Genomic DNA, 18,260 nt, shown 5'->3' with positions numbered 1-18,260 from the left:
CATTACACTGGGCCTTCCTACAGACAGAAAATTACTTGTATTTGCTTTCTCTGAGCTATGTAGTTCACCTAAACATTTTAACAACGTGTATTTGCACCCTGCCAGTTGAGACAGCAAAATCTCTTCTAGCTGTATGTGTTCATGGTACATTTTTGTTCTTTCTGAGCAGGAAAGGGGAAGAAGAACTTCGAATACCTGCAACTAATTGGTTTCTTCCTGTTAACAACTAAAAAGCTGAAATATCTCTGTAGAAAAATCTGTATCCCTGCCTATTGATATGTCATATCTGATCCCCAACCTGAAAAAATTTTTTTGGGAAGGAGGGGGGTGGTGGTGAGAGATAGGAGATACAATTGATTTTTATAAAAGCTCCTGTTTTATCACGGCTTAGTATTAGTAATTTTGTAGGAAAGAATGAACATCTCCAATAATACCACTTACCTCTCTACAGCAACTTTCATATACAAATCCAGATAGTAATAGTTTCTTTAAAATACGTAATATTAACAGGAAAGGGGATAAATAGGAAAACCAAGCAAATGGAGATTTGGGAGAGAGATCTAGGGAATGAAAGCCAGCTGAAGCAACTGGTAGAGCACATGAAAAGGCATTACTCCTCCTTTGCCCTTTTTTACAAGTCTACACAGATAAAAAAACCCTTATAAAATACTCCATAGGTTACATCTGCCTCCATAACGATCAAACTTTTTTTTCTAAAAGTTATCTATTATATCAGAAAGACTCTTTGTCCCCTGCCATATGCATGCAGTAGACTTCAGAGACTCCCATTTTTTCCATGTGGACTAGAGTGACCAGAACAATGGCCATTGCTGTAGATGGCAATATTCCTTGATGTTTGCTTACAGGATGATGTTTTTAAGGAACTTCATCTTGAGCAGAATCAAGAACCGATATCCTCCTTGTTACTACTGCTACGGATTATCTATTGCACAAAAGTCAGAAAAATACTTTCCTTGAAATACTAAGAACACAATAAACTAAAGCATAGGAGGAACTAATGGAGGATTAGCTACCTCAACAGATCAGATTGCTGGAGAAGAGGAAAATATTAGAAAGATGGATTTTTTTCCATGACTAAGCAGAAGAAAAACCTCATTACTTGGTAAGCCTAATCCCTAGGAAAATTCTCTGAATATTAAAGAAATAATTCTGAATGATACAAAGTTCTTTTTTCCCAGTAGACAAATCATTATACTGACAGTGAATGAGGTAACTTTTCTATTTTAAAATAACTATGAGAAGGCTGCTATTAAAAAAACATAACAAATGGAAAGTTTAGCATGTAATTGCACAATAAAAGTAAAATATAATTTTCTCTTCCTAACATAGCAACTGGCAATAGTGGAACACGATAATATTTTAAAGCAATTAAGAGGGGAAAAATACACACACACAGTCACAGCACTCCCAGAGCTATTAGCTAAAGAGAGAAGCAATGCAGAAAAAGGGATCTTAAGGTCAATTCCATACTCTGGGAAAGAATGCAGTCAGACTTTTTTGCGATAACTTTTAATGTGGATCTTTCCACATTAACCAACTTCATTTCTTTTTCAGCTCTTCAACCATATTCATTTACCCAGTGATCCTGTCTTCCTTTCTTCTGACCTTATTAACGCCTATCGTCCTGTTTATTCTTCACCTGTCTGTATCTCTCCAAGCCCTTTGCCATTCTCAGCTGCTAAGCCTCCCTCTACCCAAGCAGCATCTGATTTCTACAATGCATAGTTTCTACAACTCTGGTTTGGAGCATGTAGAGTTGCTCTCTACAGGTGTTCTCCTGTTAAGCATGCTGATCTTGCGTATCAGAGCTTTGAGAGGACTCAAACCTGTATTCAGATAGAACTTGCGGAAAATTTGCTACCGCTTTTTCAGAAGTTTGCTTAGTGTTTAAAATGGAAGTTCCAGACGATGATGATTGTCTACATTAGGAAGTGTTACAAGAAAATTATTCAAGAAGAAATGTGTAAACGCGATGTAATTTTAGCTACACTGTTCTTGCTAACATTTTTGAGCAGCTGACATACATTCCTATTGACAGTTTAAAAGTCAAGAAAATATGACTAAATGATGATGAGAACCATGGAGCTAACTGTCATCAATAAATACACAAAGAGATGAAGGATTCCTGGCAAATTTGTCAAGGTTACCTTCAGCAACTTGGTATACAGATTTGTAATCTGACATCTGAATTAGGAATAGTGTGTCAGAGAAAACTCCTACTACAGAAAAAGTGAAAATCAATTCCCCTACAGATTAATCACTTCTAAATCCAGTGTTTCAAAGTGGTGAATTTTATTCTACTCTATCTAAACACTGTCACAAACATTTTCTTTTTACAGCCCCCCTGCAAAAGGCAGTATCACGACCTCTATCAATTCAATAACACCTATGAGAAGTAATGGAAATTTAGAGATACTAAAATAGGACAAGACTGTACAAGTGAGTAGTACCTTGAGAAAACTCCTCCTTTTCTAGTGCACACACACATACACACACTGGTCAAACCAAAGCCAGTTCGATCATACAGTGGAAGCTAACCTGTTTACGAGGCCAAGGAGACAATACATTTAATATAATGATCATGTTGTTCTCTAATATTTTTACACCTTTAATATCTTAAACTTTTATATATTTGTCTGCTAATTTTTATCAGGTAAAAGAATTTGGTTCAAAAGTATCTCAAGATCATGAGATGAGTTACAAATGGGAAATCATTAGCTACATTACTTCTGCAGTTACCACCCATACAGAACTGTACAGCAGTACTAACAAAAAAACATTTCCACTTAAAATTTTTTGATTCAGCCTTGAAGAAAGGGGCAGATGATTTTATGTTAGATGACTTTAGAATAGCTAAATCCAACTATCATGATATAGATTAACAGCATTTTTTTAGTCCATAATTATCGCTCCAAATCATATTTCTCTCCTGAGAGCTGCTTTGTCAGTGGTGCTAAATTCTTACAGAAGATGTGAGACAGACTGTACTACTCACATTCTCCCCATCATCCACCCACTAATTCAGAACATACCCACGAAAACCGTCTTTCCATATCACCTATTAGCCAGAGCATTAAAGAGCAAGGTTGTGTTTGCTCTCATTTTGCCTATTGCTTTTCCATTTTAACACAGAAATAGATGTTTCAAAATTACCAAATTCCTAGCACTATATTGAAAATTGGCAGGTGGGTAGGAGATACGCTTCTACATGTCTAGTATTTTAAAATCACTGTCTCCGTTTTCTCACATTTCTGCACGTGTTTTACCTAGCCATCTGCTGAGAAAAGAATGGATTACAATTTTATCCTTCAGTAAGAAGGAAAAGAATGTGAAAAGGCATCTCAACAACACACAATGAGATGCTTTACAAAGGGCTAGATGTTAACCTTCTTTATACCTCCACATACTCTGAGGTAAGAATCAAAGAAGCAAGAGAAAAGAATGAGGCAATGAAGCTGCTTCATGAATTTCAGAAGATTTTTTCTTTTTTTAAAGGAACAAGGACTTTCTCTGTAATGCACCTAACGAATAAATGTTGATTTGCATTAGAAAAGCTACAAGCAGCTATAAATTAACCACTGAAGGATAAAGTCTTGCTTCAGAGCAGACATATGCTTCTCCACGCTGTATCTTATTGTCCTAGGCAAAGAGGAACAGTGTGAAATCTGGAATTCTAAGGTAGAAACTTTGGGGCAAAAATATCCTGCCAACATACCTTTTCCTAATTGCAATCTTTAGTCAAGATAAGCTTCCATCATGATGCTGCCAGGAAATTACCAGCTGATATAATATAGTAGAAAAGACTTCTATCTAACAGATAAATTTTAAAAGCAGATGGGATCATTATAATAATTCAATCTTGTCTACTATATAACACAGACCACACACTATTTATGTTAATATATACCTTTGGGTTTATTTGTTTGTTTTAAGGAGGGAGAGGGAGGGCCTGAGGCAGATGTTTGGCTTATAAAAATATGTCTTTTGTTATTCCGTTTTTTTATTCCACACCTTCTGATTGTTTTCTGTAGACCATTTGCTGTCTCTTTCCTTACATTAAGTGCAAATGATTTATGCTTATGATGCATATCAGGACATCAACCTATAGTGTAGAAGAATGACATATACTCTGGTAGTACACAGTATTTCAATACAAAATTTTGGACAGGCATCTTGCATTATAGCAAACATCTCTTCGTGGCAAATCATATCCCGCCCCCATATCTGAAAGTCTGAGCATACCATCTCCAGTCATGTCTACATTTATCACTTAAGTAACAAGAAAAAAATATCATAATAACATGGTATGTGCTCATTACGTACGGTTACTTATACAGCACAATGTCACTTAGATAAAGCCCAAAGGCACAATTTAGTATAGAGTAAAAAAAAGTGTGAAATTCTAATCAGTCCAAGTTAATAACCACCCAAATTATTACTACACTGTTACTGTGCCTTTCCTACATTCCCCTCTCACTGCAGTGCTTCACACTCCCACAAATTGGCTCTCATGAGTAATTCCATTACTCTTTTTTCCCTTTCTCTTCCCTCTAAGAAAAAAAAAAGTATTTCATTTTCCAAGTCAAATTATTTTAAATGATAATCAGAGGAAGAAATTCTACTAATTCCATCTGGATGTTTCTCTTATACTGACAACAAAGAGAAAGAATAAAGATCTGAAGACAAAAAAATACATTTCACTGAACAGTAAATTATTGAAGGATGGACGCCTGCAAAAGTAAATGAAAGGAATGGTTTGAGAGAAGCAAAAAAAAAAAGATGTTGAAAGGTGAAAAGCTTAGATAACTGTTTGATTAGGTCCCAGAGAAACAGAATTAAAAAAAAAAAAAGAAAATATGAAAAAATTCAGTGGGTATTGTGCTCTGTACTAGTGCACTCAGAGAGGCATTATGGCAATAAGAGCCTCCCCTGAAAAAGGGCAGGAATTTGCATACATGAGAACCAGTCATAGCTATCAAGGTCAATAACTATGCAGCACTTTCCCTCTCATTTCACTGTACTGTAAGATAACTGGGTCATCAGTATATAGATTTATATATGCCCTTTAAACCTGACCTTCATCTATGGTCCCCAGAAATTTCCCATGCATTAAGAGTCTTAAGAGTCCGGTTGGGAAGTACTTAAGCAGAAGGAATATGTGGTTCTGCATTTGCAGGTGCATTTATTTCTCTGCTTCTCCATAAAAAAGTTAACTCTTTCCCCCACCTCTAACTCACAGCATTCACAAATTCCCTCAAAGGTGCCTAGACACTACAAAACTGTCAAACAAAATCATATCGAAACACACAGAAGACAAGATCTACATGATGCATCTATGTGTACCCTCACATGAGGAATAGACAGTAGTCCTCACCAACACTGAACAACCAGCTATTTTTTTTTCCAGTTTTATATCCTTTCATCCTCGATTTTTCTTATCTTTCTGTTATTAGGACAGGCCTAATCAATTACATGGTTTAAAAAAAAAATCTTTTATTTGATAAGCATCGTTCCAAATACATTTCAGTAGAAGATACACCCATCTCGTTTTGCCTTCTCTATAGCACTGAAAAAAATCCAAGGCATAGTTAAAAGCTAGAAGATAATTAAATGGATCTGTGGAAGTGGTGCCTCTCGTAATGTTATTTGATCCTTCTTATTTAATGGAGAATCACACTTATTAGAACCAACTCAGCATTGATACAGATAGGCTTCCAGTTCAGCCACAGACATCTGAATCCAAACTCTTAATCTTCAGAAGAATTCTCACATACCAAGTCAGATAACAATAGAGGCTTTGAAGACTTCTTGATGACTATTTCAGGATTCAGAGCATCCTAAGGATTCCCAACAGGAAAAAAATGCACAGGAGAAACTGACAAACCTAAACTTGTCTTTTTATGTGATAAAATAGGGAGATGAATATAATGCAAATTCCCTGGTAACCTTTTGAGTGTAGACTTACTCACCACTACCATACTGCATATGCCATAAAACTTTCCTCTGCTGGTGGAAGACATCTCTTCTCCTCCCAATTCCTCTGTTTGCATAGCTTCTCTGGATGAATGCTCTATTCCCCCTGCATACCCTACTAACAAAGTGCTGAGGAAACAGAGAGCCACTAAAATTGCTAAGTACACTAGTTTTAAATATCTGCTGCACTTTTGGGTGAGACAAGTTTGGATTCTGATCACTGACAATCATTTTTACCTAGATAGAATTTACAAATAACATAAGATGCTTACTTAAAAACATCTGCAATAGTGAGAAAGTTACAATAATATGCATCCACAGAATGCACCATGAAGATCATACTAAGTATTCCCCATGGCTTTGTCAGCATCTCAGTTGGCTTCCATCTTCCTTTGGGTAAACTAGAATCTTAATTTCTTATAGGATTATCTTTGGTTAGGATAGCTGCTGCCTCTTCTTTTGTCTTCTCTGCTATCCTCCCAAGGTAAAACCACAGAAAAGTAACATCTTTTTTTCTATTGCATCCCATCTTTTTTTTTTTTGGCTAATTTTTAAATAAGCTCTCTCACATGTTTCCTGGGGCACTACAAGATAATGTTGGGAAGAGTGTATTACTGTACTTCCCATCCTTTGTGGTTCCAAGTAACATTTCAGAGTACATTTTCATTACCTTTAAACTTTTCTAGCTTTAGGTTGCATGTCTATAATATAGGCTTTTTAGATACACTGTACATTCAATATTTCTCAGAATATAATTGTATCAATCTCTTAACAAGATGTGTTGGGAGCATCATACAGAGAAACACCACAATAGCACAGAGCAGAAGAGAAAGCAGTTCTTAAACTGAGTAACACATACCTAGCCATACATACTTTCATAATTTGTTCTGTGATCACTTCTGGGTAGCCTTGTTATACATGAATTGAAGAAAAAGAATATAATATTCTGAAAATTTGCTAAGGAATTCCTCTGTTTCTTTGTTTCCAAAAGCAAAATAAAGATAATACCATGAAGACATTGCAACAATAGTTATATAAATTTTTGAATTAGACAGAATGGAATAATAAATGTTAATAATAAAAAGAGAGTCATATAAGCAAGAAGAAGAAATATAATGTGCATTACGGTGAGTATGTGATCTTGTAATTACGAGAAGAGCCGATCATAAAGCAGATTGCACAAGAGCAGCGAATTAAGAGCAACTAAACTTTTGAGTACCGCACAATGCAAACCAAAGAATGTACTTCCAATGTCTTCCTTCATGCACATATTAAAAAAAACATCATCAATGACAAAATCTTAAGATTTTCATTACCATGTCATTGTAAATGTTCTGTTTCTTAGCTGCCAATCTCCACTGTAACTTTACATCTAAAAATATGTACAGCCACTTGTTGCTACTACTACAATTGTTTAAGCTGAAAGTATTCATTACTTAAAACAGCCCCTGTTCTTAGTTACCTTTTCCTCATGACACATCATATACTGCCCTGCTGATCATTTGGGCCGTGTTTTCCTTTGTCTTCCATTTGCTGCCAATGTACTTACAGAAGCCGTGTGTGCATGTGTGCCTGTGTATCTTTCTCTCTCCCTCCCCACGTTCAACTCCAGCTGAGCTTTTGCTTTTTTAATTCTGTCTCTGCGTGCCCGGGCAGTTTCTTATTTTTCCCACGTAGCTAATCTGATGCATGTTTGACTGTCTGCACGATTGAATGGGCCATCCTTGTACTCCATAGAATGCAAGACCAAGATAAACTGGCAGCAAGAAAAGACACTATGCAGAACGAAAGAAACAAACAAAAAACCCAGGTAGTGCTGCATTGTGACTCAACAGATCAGCTGAAAGATCATAAGGCCTTCTCATAACGCTATGTATTGAAGAGCAATACAATCAGCAAACGTACGCATCCTACCATAGAGAAAATCTGGTCTTACAACAAAAAGGTCTTGAGTATATTCTGTATGAGAAATGTACACATGGACTTCGTCTGTCAAAGCTATCAACGCTACCATGGATACTTATCACATCTTCCAAAATCTCCAGTCATGAGGAGGTCTATTATAACAGGCATGGTAAAGACACGGCAAGTAGGCAGACGGAGAAGTTACAAGCAGAAATATGCACGACACTATTTTCCATGCATAATTACTGATTAGGCCCCAGTTTTTCAAATTAAATCACATCAGAATTTCTTTTTTGTTCTATTCACTCTCCATAATTAAGGATATATCTAGACAACAAGAAACTTTTAAGCCTCAATGGAGTAAAACAGTGTAACTGGTAAACCAGTGCTAGAAACATTTATTCTGGTTTAAGATGCAGTCAGAATAAAAAAAACTTTACATGTTTAAACATAAACTTTATAAAGAAAAAATCATACTGAAATTTATTTATTTTTTTTCATACTTAGTGGATTCTTTGAGCTCATTTTCAGAAAAAATTGATATCATGCTTTTGAATGTATAGTTTTTGAAGTTATGCCTAATTTTATGCATTTATTAGTAAAAAAGAGCTATTGTAAAGGTAGCTAAACCTCACTGCTTTACTGAATTTAGTTTATTCCTGCCCATCAACATAATACTGTAAAAATTGTTTAAAAAAAAACTTATTCATTGCATCCTTCCAACACAGATAACACTCTGGATCAGTTTTTGCACCAGTTTTCCAGCCCCTTCACAGTAGTTTCATCTAGTCTGTATCTCCCTGTTTTACCGTATCAGGTTTAATGCTTCTCTTCTGTTGAGGCATGAGGCGCATTCCCATATAACAGAACAAAATTAGTTGACTCTGATGTGGCTTGTGCTTGTCAAATCCATGTTGACTTTTACTTATCCTCTTGTTAGCTTCTAAGTGCTAATAAATAGTTTATTTGTTCCAGAACTTTTTGCATTTGTCATCTGATTGCAGTTGACCTTCTTAGGGAGATGGAGGCAAAACAGCTATTAAATACTCCAGCTATCTTGGTAGCATCTGCTGATAGCTTAATGTTCCCTTTAATCTGTTCAGTTATTTCTTGATTTTGTAAAAAAAATTTTTGCTGCTAAAGCATTATAGAATTAGTCTTTTTTTGTCCTTGATGTCTTTTGCTAATTGCATTTTTTCATCAAGTTTCTGTCTCTTCCCATCCCTGTTTGTGCAATTTCATTAGTTTCTCCTTTTTTATATTTCCTTCCAGACTCCGTTTCACCAAAGAATATGTGATACAGACTTTCTGTTGTTGCCGTATATTTAATCTTTCCTTCATATTGAAATGATTTGCTTTTGTGCTCTTCAATGGTATTGTTAAGGAACTGACAACTCTCAAATTTCTTTCCTCCATATCAGTTTACCTTTCTTTTTTTGACGTTTATTGACACCTGCCTTATTGAAGTTCACCGTCTTTATGTTAACATTTCCTTTTCTAGTTACTGTCAACTCTATCATTTCACGATCATTCATCCTGAGGTGCTTCTCACAATGGGGCTGTACTTCCCCAGTGGCTGTTATCAAAACTAGAGCCATTTCCTCATTGTTTTCCGCTACCTTCCACATGGCAAACAAACTGAGGTATTAAACTTTAGTAACAAAGATTTTGTTGCTAGACTAATGTCTTTTGTATGTAAAAATATAGGGCAATTTTTGCAACAAAAAATCCCAAATACTTTAAAAACATACAAATAGACTTTCATCCCTTTTGATCTGAGCCATTACCTAATACTCAGATTGACAGGTTGTTTCTGTTGTGGGCTGAAACAAGTTATTGAGGCAGACATTCATCGATCCAGTTCTATTTACTTTCAAGTATTTTTTTTTATAACTCTGTCAGAGTAAAAATTAAGTCACTTTTTCCTTTTTTTTACCTCTAGGTCTTACCCCTCTGACAGCAGCATTGTTATTCTTGCTATCCATATAACCCCACTGTCATCTTTTGTCTGCTTCTCATTTTCAGACAGCACAAACTACTAAACACAGTACACTACCGTATTTGTATTCAGAACCTGGGAATACATCTCAAACTGTATTTCAGCTGCTGCTCCAACCTTCTAATTGCTAATCCATAATTGGTACATGCTATCACTTCAGCTCTTGAAAAACACTGGAATTTTCACCGATTCTTCACTTAATCTAACTGGGAAATAACTATTGCAACCAACAGGTTCAATGAGGTTTGTAATCTACTGTATGTCCGAAGCACTAACAGTGAAAGCCAGTCAACCTCCAGTGTGAACTGTTTGGATAAGAAATTTGTCAACCTCGAAACCATTTCAGAAAAGTCAATTTGTCCTTTCCATTTAGAATGCAGCGTGCAGAAGCTTTGCTTGTTTTTTTACCTTCATGTACTATTTCCTGAGGCATATAGAAGAGGAAAGAAACTTAATCTTTTAAAGTAGATATAAAAATGTCATTCTAAATGTGTTATCTGTTTTCTGGTTTTAAGTTTCTTCTCTAAAACAGAGCTCAGCCTCATTACACACTTCTTCCTCACCACTCTTTGGGATCTAAGAAAATGTAAAAATGATGCTGTTTTCACTGCAGCAGATCACTGATGCGTAGTACAGAGCGCTAAGTAGTAACAACTGTTTGCACATCAAAGCATTATTATATATATTTAAATACACCCGAACCACTCTTTTTACTTTTTCTCATTATAACAATTTTTTTTTTTTTAATCACTGCCAAAACCCCTTCTTAAGGCTTTCCCACTCAATGTTTACATACTATGCAAACTGCAGCCCAAGACAATTCATCTCCTTTTGAAGCAATTTCTGAGGCCTTCCACAGTCATGGCAGCAGCTTGTCCCTTCCTCTTCCTCATCTAAATCATCTGATATGTTACTGCTTTGTAGTATGAGCTAATTAATTGTGAGTAATTTTGTTTTATTTTGATTTGCCATTTGCACCTTTTCCTCTTAACAGCTATTTTCTGCTAATTCTCTCAATAGAGGAATTATAGGCATGTCCTCCTAACTACATCAAAACAAGCATTTCTCACTTAGTGGAGGTGAAATAAACATGACGTAGTATCAGATTAGGCATTCTTGCCATCTTCTACAAAATGATCCTTAAGTTGCCAAACTAAATGGTGGCAGACACATATTTATAAGATGCAATCAAGTCATTAGAGCTTTCTAATATAGACCACTTTTTTAGTGGTATGTATTCTGAAGAGCTACAAAACTGCTGTCACTCTACTCTGAACTTTCTTGGATGAACATTATTCACATAATAATGTTCTTCTGAAGAGAGGAAAGAACATTTTGGGGCTCTTTCCTCCATTTGGAACAAATCTAAATCTAATTTGCTGAAAACTAGGACAGTTTTGACCTTGGTAGCAAACGTGGTCTGTGCCAACTGTGAGGACATGCCTTAATCAGAACTCAAAAAAACCCCACAAACATGCTGTACTTTAGATCAGACCAAGCTACACTTACTTAACTTCTGAGATACAATGCATAGGCTGCAATACTCTTCTACATATTGTCATGTTTTCAAAAGACATGCTTGTAAAGGAAAAATACAGCACATTTCATATTTGCTAACATTAGTATCAATTACCTCAACATACTGAGCAGCACAGTTGTCCAGCCTAGATATAGGTATGAATATGAATACTTTATATTGATAGCAACGGAGTAGTGAAAACGAGCTATATTGTAAACATGACTGTAAGGCAAGGAGTGGATGAGAATTCAAGAGCCTCAATTCAGCACCTAAACGCACAGCAGTCCTCTTTTCAAAGCAGTCAAACAGTGTGGCCCTGCCATTATTAGTACTTCTTAAACAAGAGCCCCAAGAAGGCAGCTACTAAACATGAAGAACTTCGGTAATGTGTGGAGGCCAAGTCAGAAACCTAAACAAAATTCAACTATTCTGTGCCTTTAATGCTTTGCTTATACGTAAGCACTAAATTTCATATGCAAGGATTAGTATTACTGATATTCTCATGTATGCATTGCAGGGCTGTCAACTTATGATATATCAGCTTTCGCCTTTCAGTTGTCACAAGAATAGCTTACATGTTTCTCTTCAATGTATTTGCTTTGTTCATAATTTTTTTCCTAGGAAGTTTTTTAGTTATTTGATACAGTCCTACCTGATCTGCTTGCCTTCTCGAACATCGTACAAAGAAAAAAAGACATCTGTGTCTTCTCCAATTGTATTGTAGGTGAAGCTCTTTAGACTGAGGAAGAAGTGATGAGGCACTGGCATACGGCAAGCTTCCCCATGTCGCTGACGAATTGTATCCACCTGATTAAAAACAATGAAAATGATTTTTAGTTCTTCACAAATAAAAGACGTGATAATTTTAACTGAGATTCTGCTCTCCTTTCTCCATCAAGTAAAAGCTTAATCTCAAATACATTCTACCTTAGAGATACATGCCAGATTATTTTCTTCCTCTATTTTTTCAACTTTTAATTTGAATAGTTTGAGAAACCATGATAACCAAGTAAATATGAGATAAATGGTTTATGCATTTGAAATCTATTTTTATTCAGTAAACCAAGTCGATCCTATTCCTCAAATATTGTCTTGATTCTGGTACTGAAAATGAACTACAATAAGATGGTCTAGCATGGTTCTTGATTTCCATTTAAAGCAGATGGACTTCAAAGCATTTTTAAGAATAACATTTGTTATGCTATTTCTTTTCAGCAGCTGCAATTCATTTATGGAGGTCATTCGGAATCAGGCTTCACAGGCTAATATGCCCTGCAGGTATAACAAAAAGAAATCTTAACAACGGTTGATAACATGAGCAACCAATAAAGTCAAATAGCAGAAAGGTTTATGTTTTGACTCAGTATATCAAGACCTTTTTACAATAGTGAAAATTGGGGTGGAGAAAAAAAAAGAACTATAATTAGAAATAAAATTATGTTTTAATTTTGATAGCCCTTTATATCCATTGTATGTTGATCTTAATAAACAGCTTGCATGAATATCCTAAGCTTGCTAGGCTAGTCTCCTCTGAATGCATAGACAGGTACACAGTAACAAAGAAAACCTTAACATTTTCAGACTTTCAACCCAGATTTGTTCTAGCTTAAAAAATAGAGCTTAAAATGAATTTTATTTGGTATTTTAAATTAAATCCAAGTAAATCCTCATCCTTTAAAGACAGGTACCCATGGAAGCACAGTTCTCCTGGAAAAATTAGACCCAGATTCCATGACCAGGAAAGGATTACATTACTACATAAAGGATACATGAAACAGAAGCCTACTAAGCCACATGTTAGCAGGTGGAAAGAAGACTCACATGGGCAGACTGAGGTTTTTGATATCACTACAGAAGTTGATGCTTTAAGAACAACAGTTAGAGCCAAGGAAAAGAGGCCTAAATGGAAGTTGAAGAAGGACCTTGATAAGTTAATTACTTGGGGATCTTCTGATGAAGTGTTCTATGGGTAGGGACTTACCCAATAATCTCCATCATACTTTTACACACATTACCAAACACTTAAAGACAATAAAAATTCATATGTAGATGTTTACCTGTGATGTGCTCTGCTGGACACTGTGTCTGCTTGACAAATGCTGTGGAGATACAAAACAGTAAAATTCAAACGTTTTTGAAAATAAGAGATATTTACATTATATCTATGGAGCATTAGAAAAGCAATTTTAAAATATGATTGTTCGAGATTATTACTAACTTTTCAGGGCCTTTTTTCACAGTATATCATCACTCACAAGACCACTAGCTTTCCTAAAGGCTTTTCTCAGTTAAACCTTTTCTTAGCCTAACTACTTGAATTCATAGGTGGTATTTACCTTAGCTTTTAATGTAAATGGCCGTCACAAGCTAGACAGAATTTCGAACACTGTAAAAGCATTTCTTTTTGAAAAGTCCATCACCCTATACTGTATAATCTATGTGTTCTCTTGCTAAATGGGGGGATACCTCACCATTAATCCTCATCTACCAGTATGTTGTCTATGAAAAGGTGCATTTGTTAAAAAAAACACAGATATCAGAAGAAGGATGGACTTTAGACTTTGTTTAAACTTTTTGCTCTGATCAGAAAACGAAATCCTGATAAATGGTTAAAGACTCTTCTACAATTTCAGCTGGCCAACACCTATAAAGAAGTGTCAGTATAAAGAGCTACATCTCCAAAACAGAACTCGGAGGATGATCCTGTATTTAAAGTCCTTTATACTAGAAGGAGATGTTATCATCAGAAAATGGACTGCAAGTCTCACTGAACCGATTTAATCTCCAAAGGGAGATTTAAATACTAATCTAAATTGAAAAGGTTTCAGAGAGCTTTAAAAAACACATCATTGATTCTGCCATGCCTGTTCTACACATATTCATCTTAACATTAGCATTTTAAACTGAAATATTAACATTAACACTACCACATGTTGATAAATATTCTCTTCATTCGCCCCCATCTCTATCCTTTTATTACATACCCAATATCTTATTCTGACCAAACATACACACCCTCTAGCAGGACTAGCACGATCTGTTGGTAACCTCGTAGCTTCAAGAGGTGAAACCAAAAGATAGTCCACAAAAATATATTCAGGAATACTTTTTCCAAACTATGCCACTGTCTCACAAAGAACAAAAAGAAGACTTTTTACCACAAAAGCAGAGATAATCATCATAATGAAACTAAATCAAGAAGATATTAAGTTAAATGGCATATTTTGACATCTGTTTACATTCACAGTTATAAAAACGTCCTCTTTCACACTGTCAGCAGAAGAAATAATGATCTCCAGCTCCATTGTTTGTCTAACTACTGCACTGTCTTCTGAATACTAAAACCCTCTAAGTTTAGGTGGCTGAGTTGCCTATTTAATCTTTCTGTTACCTACAACCACTCTGAATCAGCTGGCATAGAAAAGACCAGTTATTTAAGCTGCTCAAGGTATCCTGGCTTCTTTTGACTAAAATTCATCTCTAAAACCGAGTAAGAAAGTGGAAGATAAACTCAAGCAACAGAAATATGAGAGGTGGTTCAAAGAGCTAAAGTTTCCTCAGCGAACACAGCTGCTTACACATTTAGGTAAACCGGTAACAATAAGTGGCTAAAAATCAAGTTTTAAATTTTTTCACAATCAAAAGACTAAACTTCACTAACTCTCTGCTTTTATGCTTCAGGACCACACTACTACAATACAGACAACCACTGACTGAGTTAATTTTATATACCCTTGCCTCTGGCTAGGCAAAGTGCCCAAAGCGTACACGCTCTCTTGGAAGCCATTTTTGGGTACATGAATGAGGGGGTGACTGAAAACAGCCAACACGGATTTACCAAGGGTAAATCACGCTTGATCAACCTAATTGCTCTCTAGGGTAAAATGACCAGACCTGTAGATTAGGGAAGACTAGTGGCCGTTGTCTATCTTGAGTTCAGCAAAGCCTTCACCACAGTCTTCCGCAGCATCCCTGTACCCAAGTTGTGAAGTCCCACCTGGATGGGTAGACTATCTATATTGGTAAAAAAAACCCCCAACAAACAGTTGGATTGTCAGGCCCAAAAGGTAGTGGTTGATGGCACGTATTCTTCAGAGGTCTATCCTGAGTCCTATGCAGTCTAATAAATTCACAGATGATCCTAAATCGAGGGCAGCAGTCAATGTATTCAAGGAGGAGGTCTCCATTCAGAGCAATCTAGGCAATCCAGAGGAATTGGTTAAAAGGAACCTTACGAAATACAGCAAGGACAAATACAACAAGTCCTGCACCTGGGACAGGCTAATCCTTCCATGGTATAGGCTGGAAATTGACTGGCAGGGTCCTGCTAAACAGCAAGCCAAATATAAGTCAGGAGAGCACACCGGCAGCAACGATGTTTAACAATTTACTGTTTCTATTAACAGGAATGTAGCCAGTGGATTGAGAATAACATTCATTCCTTTTTAGTCAGCATTCAGTAAACTACATCTGCAATACTGCACCCCATTCAGCAAAGGACCACCAGAGCAGCTGGGAGCTGGAGCACATGTTGTATGAGAAAGGATGGAGGGAATGAAGATTTTTTAGTCAGGAGAAGAGAAAGTTTGGAGGTGACCTGATGCCAGCCTTCCAATAACTATGAAGTTATCATCAATATGACACAGCCGGGCTCTTTACAGAGCTGCACAGCAGGAGGACAAAATACCGTGGTCATAAACTACAACATGCGATATCCCAATTTTCCAACCAGGAAAAAAATAACCTCATCAAGGCAGTCAAGTGTTAGAGCAGGGAGCCAATCTTTTTCCTTGAAGAATTTTAAGATCCAACTGGACAAAGCTCTGAGCAGCCTGGTCTGAATTCAGTATTGACATTGCATTGAGCAGGAAGTTTGACTAGATGTCCCCTGAGGCCCCTTCCAACCTGAAAAGCCATGTAAGATGAAAAAAAAAAATAGGACTATTAAGAAGTTATCCATCTTCCTTGTAAAAAAAAAAAAAAAAACCACCAAACCAGTTTTACCTTTACTTTTCCCAAAAGACCGTTGCCTGTGGCTGTGCAAACTTTAACAGATACGATGATCCATTTCAGTATACCTTTCTTCATCAAAGTGCTTTCTGATGCTTAAACTGAATCCTTGTCGTTGTAACCTAGACCCACTGATTCTTGTCTTATCCATCATTAGCATGAAAAGATTAATTAATTCAGCTTGTGATTCCATTCTAATACTCAAATCTTCTCCTACAAAACCACCTAAGCTCATAGCATCCCAACCTGTACTTCAGAAGCAATAATTGACTGCAGAAGTTAAAACCTTGCATTTATGATTCTCACTTGTATCCTACACTTTTCAGATAATTTCTTCTATTTCTCTACATTATTTTGAATTCTGACCCTTTCCTCCCATGTACTACCACTTCCAATTTTGTGGTATCTGCATATTTAGTAAGCATACTACCTACTTCATCATCCAGTCATTAATGAAACATGAAGCATTACACAATGGAGGATGACCATAAGAAATTAAGCTGATTCATCCCTCCTCCTATTTAACTAAATTATTGACAACCATTCTTCACCATTTTTTTTTTGAGTATGGGTTTTCTAATTAGCTTTTTGTTTACTTTACAGTAGTTTCATCTAGAACTAACGACTTTAGGAGAATTTAAATTAAAAAAACAATTTAAACCTTTATGAAAATATAAATATGGCATCACCTGCTTTTCCTCTATCCACTAGACTCATTTATGCTCTGGAAGTAAACTGGAACTTTTAAAAGTTGCTTATTCTGAACAAGTTCACAGCCACTATTACTTACCTCCTTATTGCAAATAATTGGATTTTTTTTCTCTTCCAGCATTTTTTAAAGGGAGAAAATGATTACTAGCTCCTCCTCCTCCATCAACTTTTTTAAAGGTTTAAAGTACGCTTGCCCTTTGCTGGTATTCTGGAATTCTTACCCGTCTTTCCAATGATTATTACTAACGTGTCTGATATGGCTTCTCTAGACATCCCAAATGAAATGTATGTAGTTTTAAATCCCCTGGAACTGATAACTACTTTATAAAGTTTTCTGCCCTGTTCAGGTGTGACTCCTTTCACTTTTCCACAGCTATTGTTAGCGATCTGACAGTCTACCACCTTATCAGAGCTTGAGAGGGACGAAAAGGACATTAAATGCCTTGTTATTTTCTTGCATCATGGGCCAATTGGTTTCCCCCCAGTATAAAAACTTTTCTTTAGTTTCCCAATTACTACCAGTTTATTTACATAAAGCTGTTTCTTGATACAATTGACAATATTTGCTTGTTATATCTTAATTTGTGCATTGACTTTCTAATTTTTCTATTTACCCATTTGTGCTATTCCATTATACTTTTCTATACTTCTGTTCTATACTTGCTCTTGCTAATCTTAATTTCCCTTTCTTTCACTCTAGTGACTGAAGGCAATGAAGAATTCTTAATTTATCCAACTTGGCCTCCTAGTATTGTGTGGTTTTGTTTTTAATTTACTGAAAGAGCTATCAATTCTCCTTACCTCTTTTTTCCCATCAAACTTGCTTCTCATGACATCTTATCTACCAATATTAGCTTTTATTGCTGTTCTTCCTCCTTCCTTTCCTAACAATGCTTGATAAGCGAATCCTATCATTACCAAGTCAGTCTCAAACAAACTGCTTTCTATCTTCATATTCTCAACCAACTTTTTACTAGGGTTTAGAACCAAATGTACACAGATCTGTCCTCTCACAACCTGATTTGTTAAACAAACAACCAAAAAAAATCACAGAGATTTTACGAATTCCCTGCACAGTTTGTGTCCAGTTGTTTTCCTTTTACTAGCAGAGTTCTGGGCAAT

The 18,260-nt window shown here is 36.0% G+C and overlaps 1 protein-coding gene across 1 annotated transcript in view; it reads right to left on the bottom strand.

Moving 5' to 3' along the window:
• DOCK3 (dedicator of cytokinesis 3) overlaps positions 1 to 18,260 on the bottom strand; it is a gene marked incomplete at both ends in the record, with an annotated part of 219,664 nt that overhangs the window by 115,583 nt on the left and 85,821 nt on the right. Inside the window, 2 exons of the mRNA XM_082321208.1 lie at positions 12,070 to 12,224; positions 13,475 to 13,516. Coding sequence (XP_082177334.1) covers positions 12,070 to 12,224; positions 13,475 to 13,516 — 197 coding nt within the window. The remainder of the gene's footprint in view (positions 1 to 12,069; positions 12,225 to 13,474; positions 13,517 to 18,260) is intronic.

This window comes from Platalea leucorodia (genome assembly GCF_965183815.1).
Source record: "Platalea leucorodia genome assembly, chromosome: 9".
NCBI classification, from domain to species: Eukaryota; Metazoa; Chordata; class Aves; order Pelecaniformes; family Threskiornithidae; genus Platalea; species Platalea leucorodia.
The sequence above is the reverse complement of the archived record's forward strand: the minus strand, read 5'-3'. Positions and strand labels throughout refer to the sequence as shown.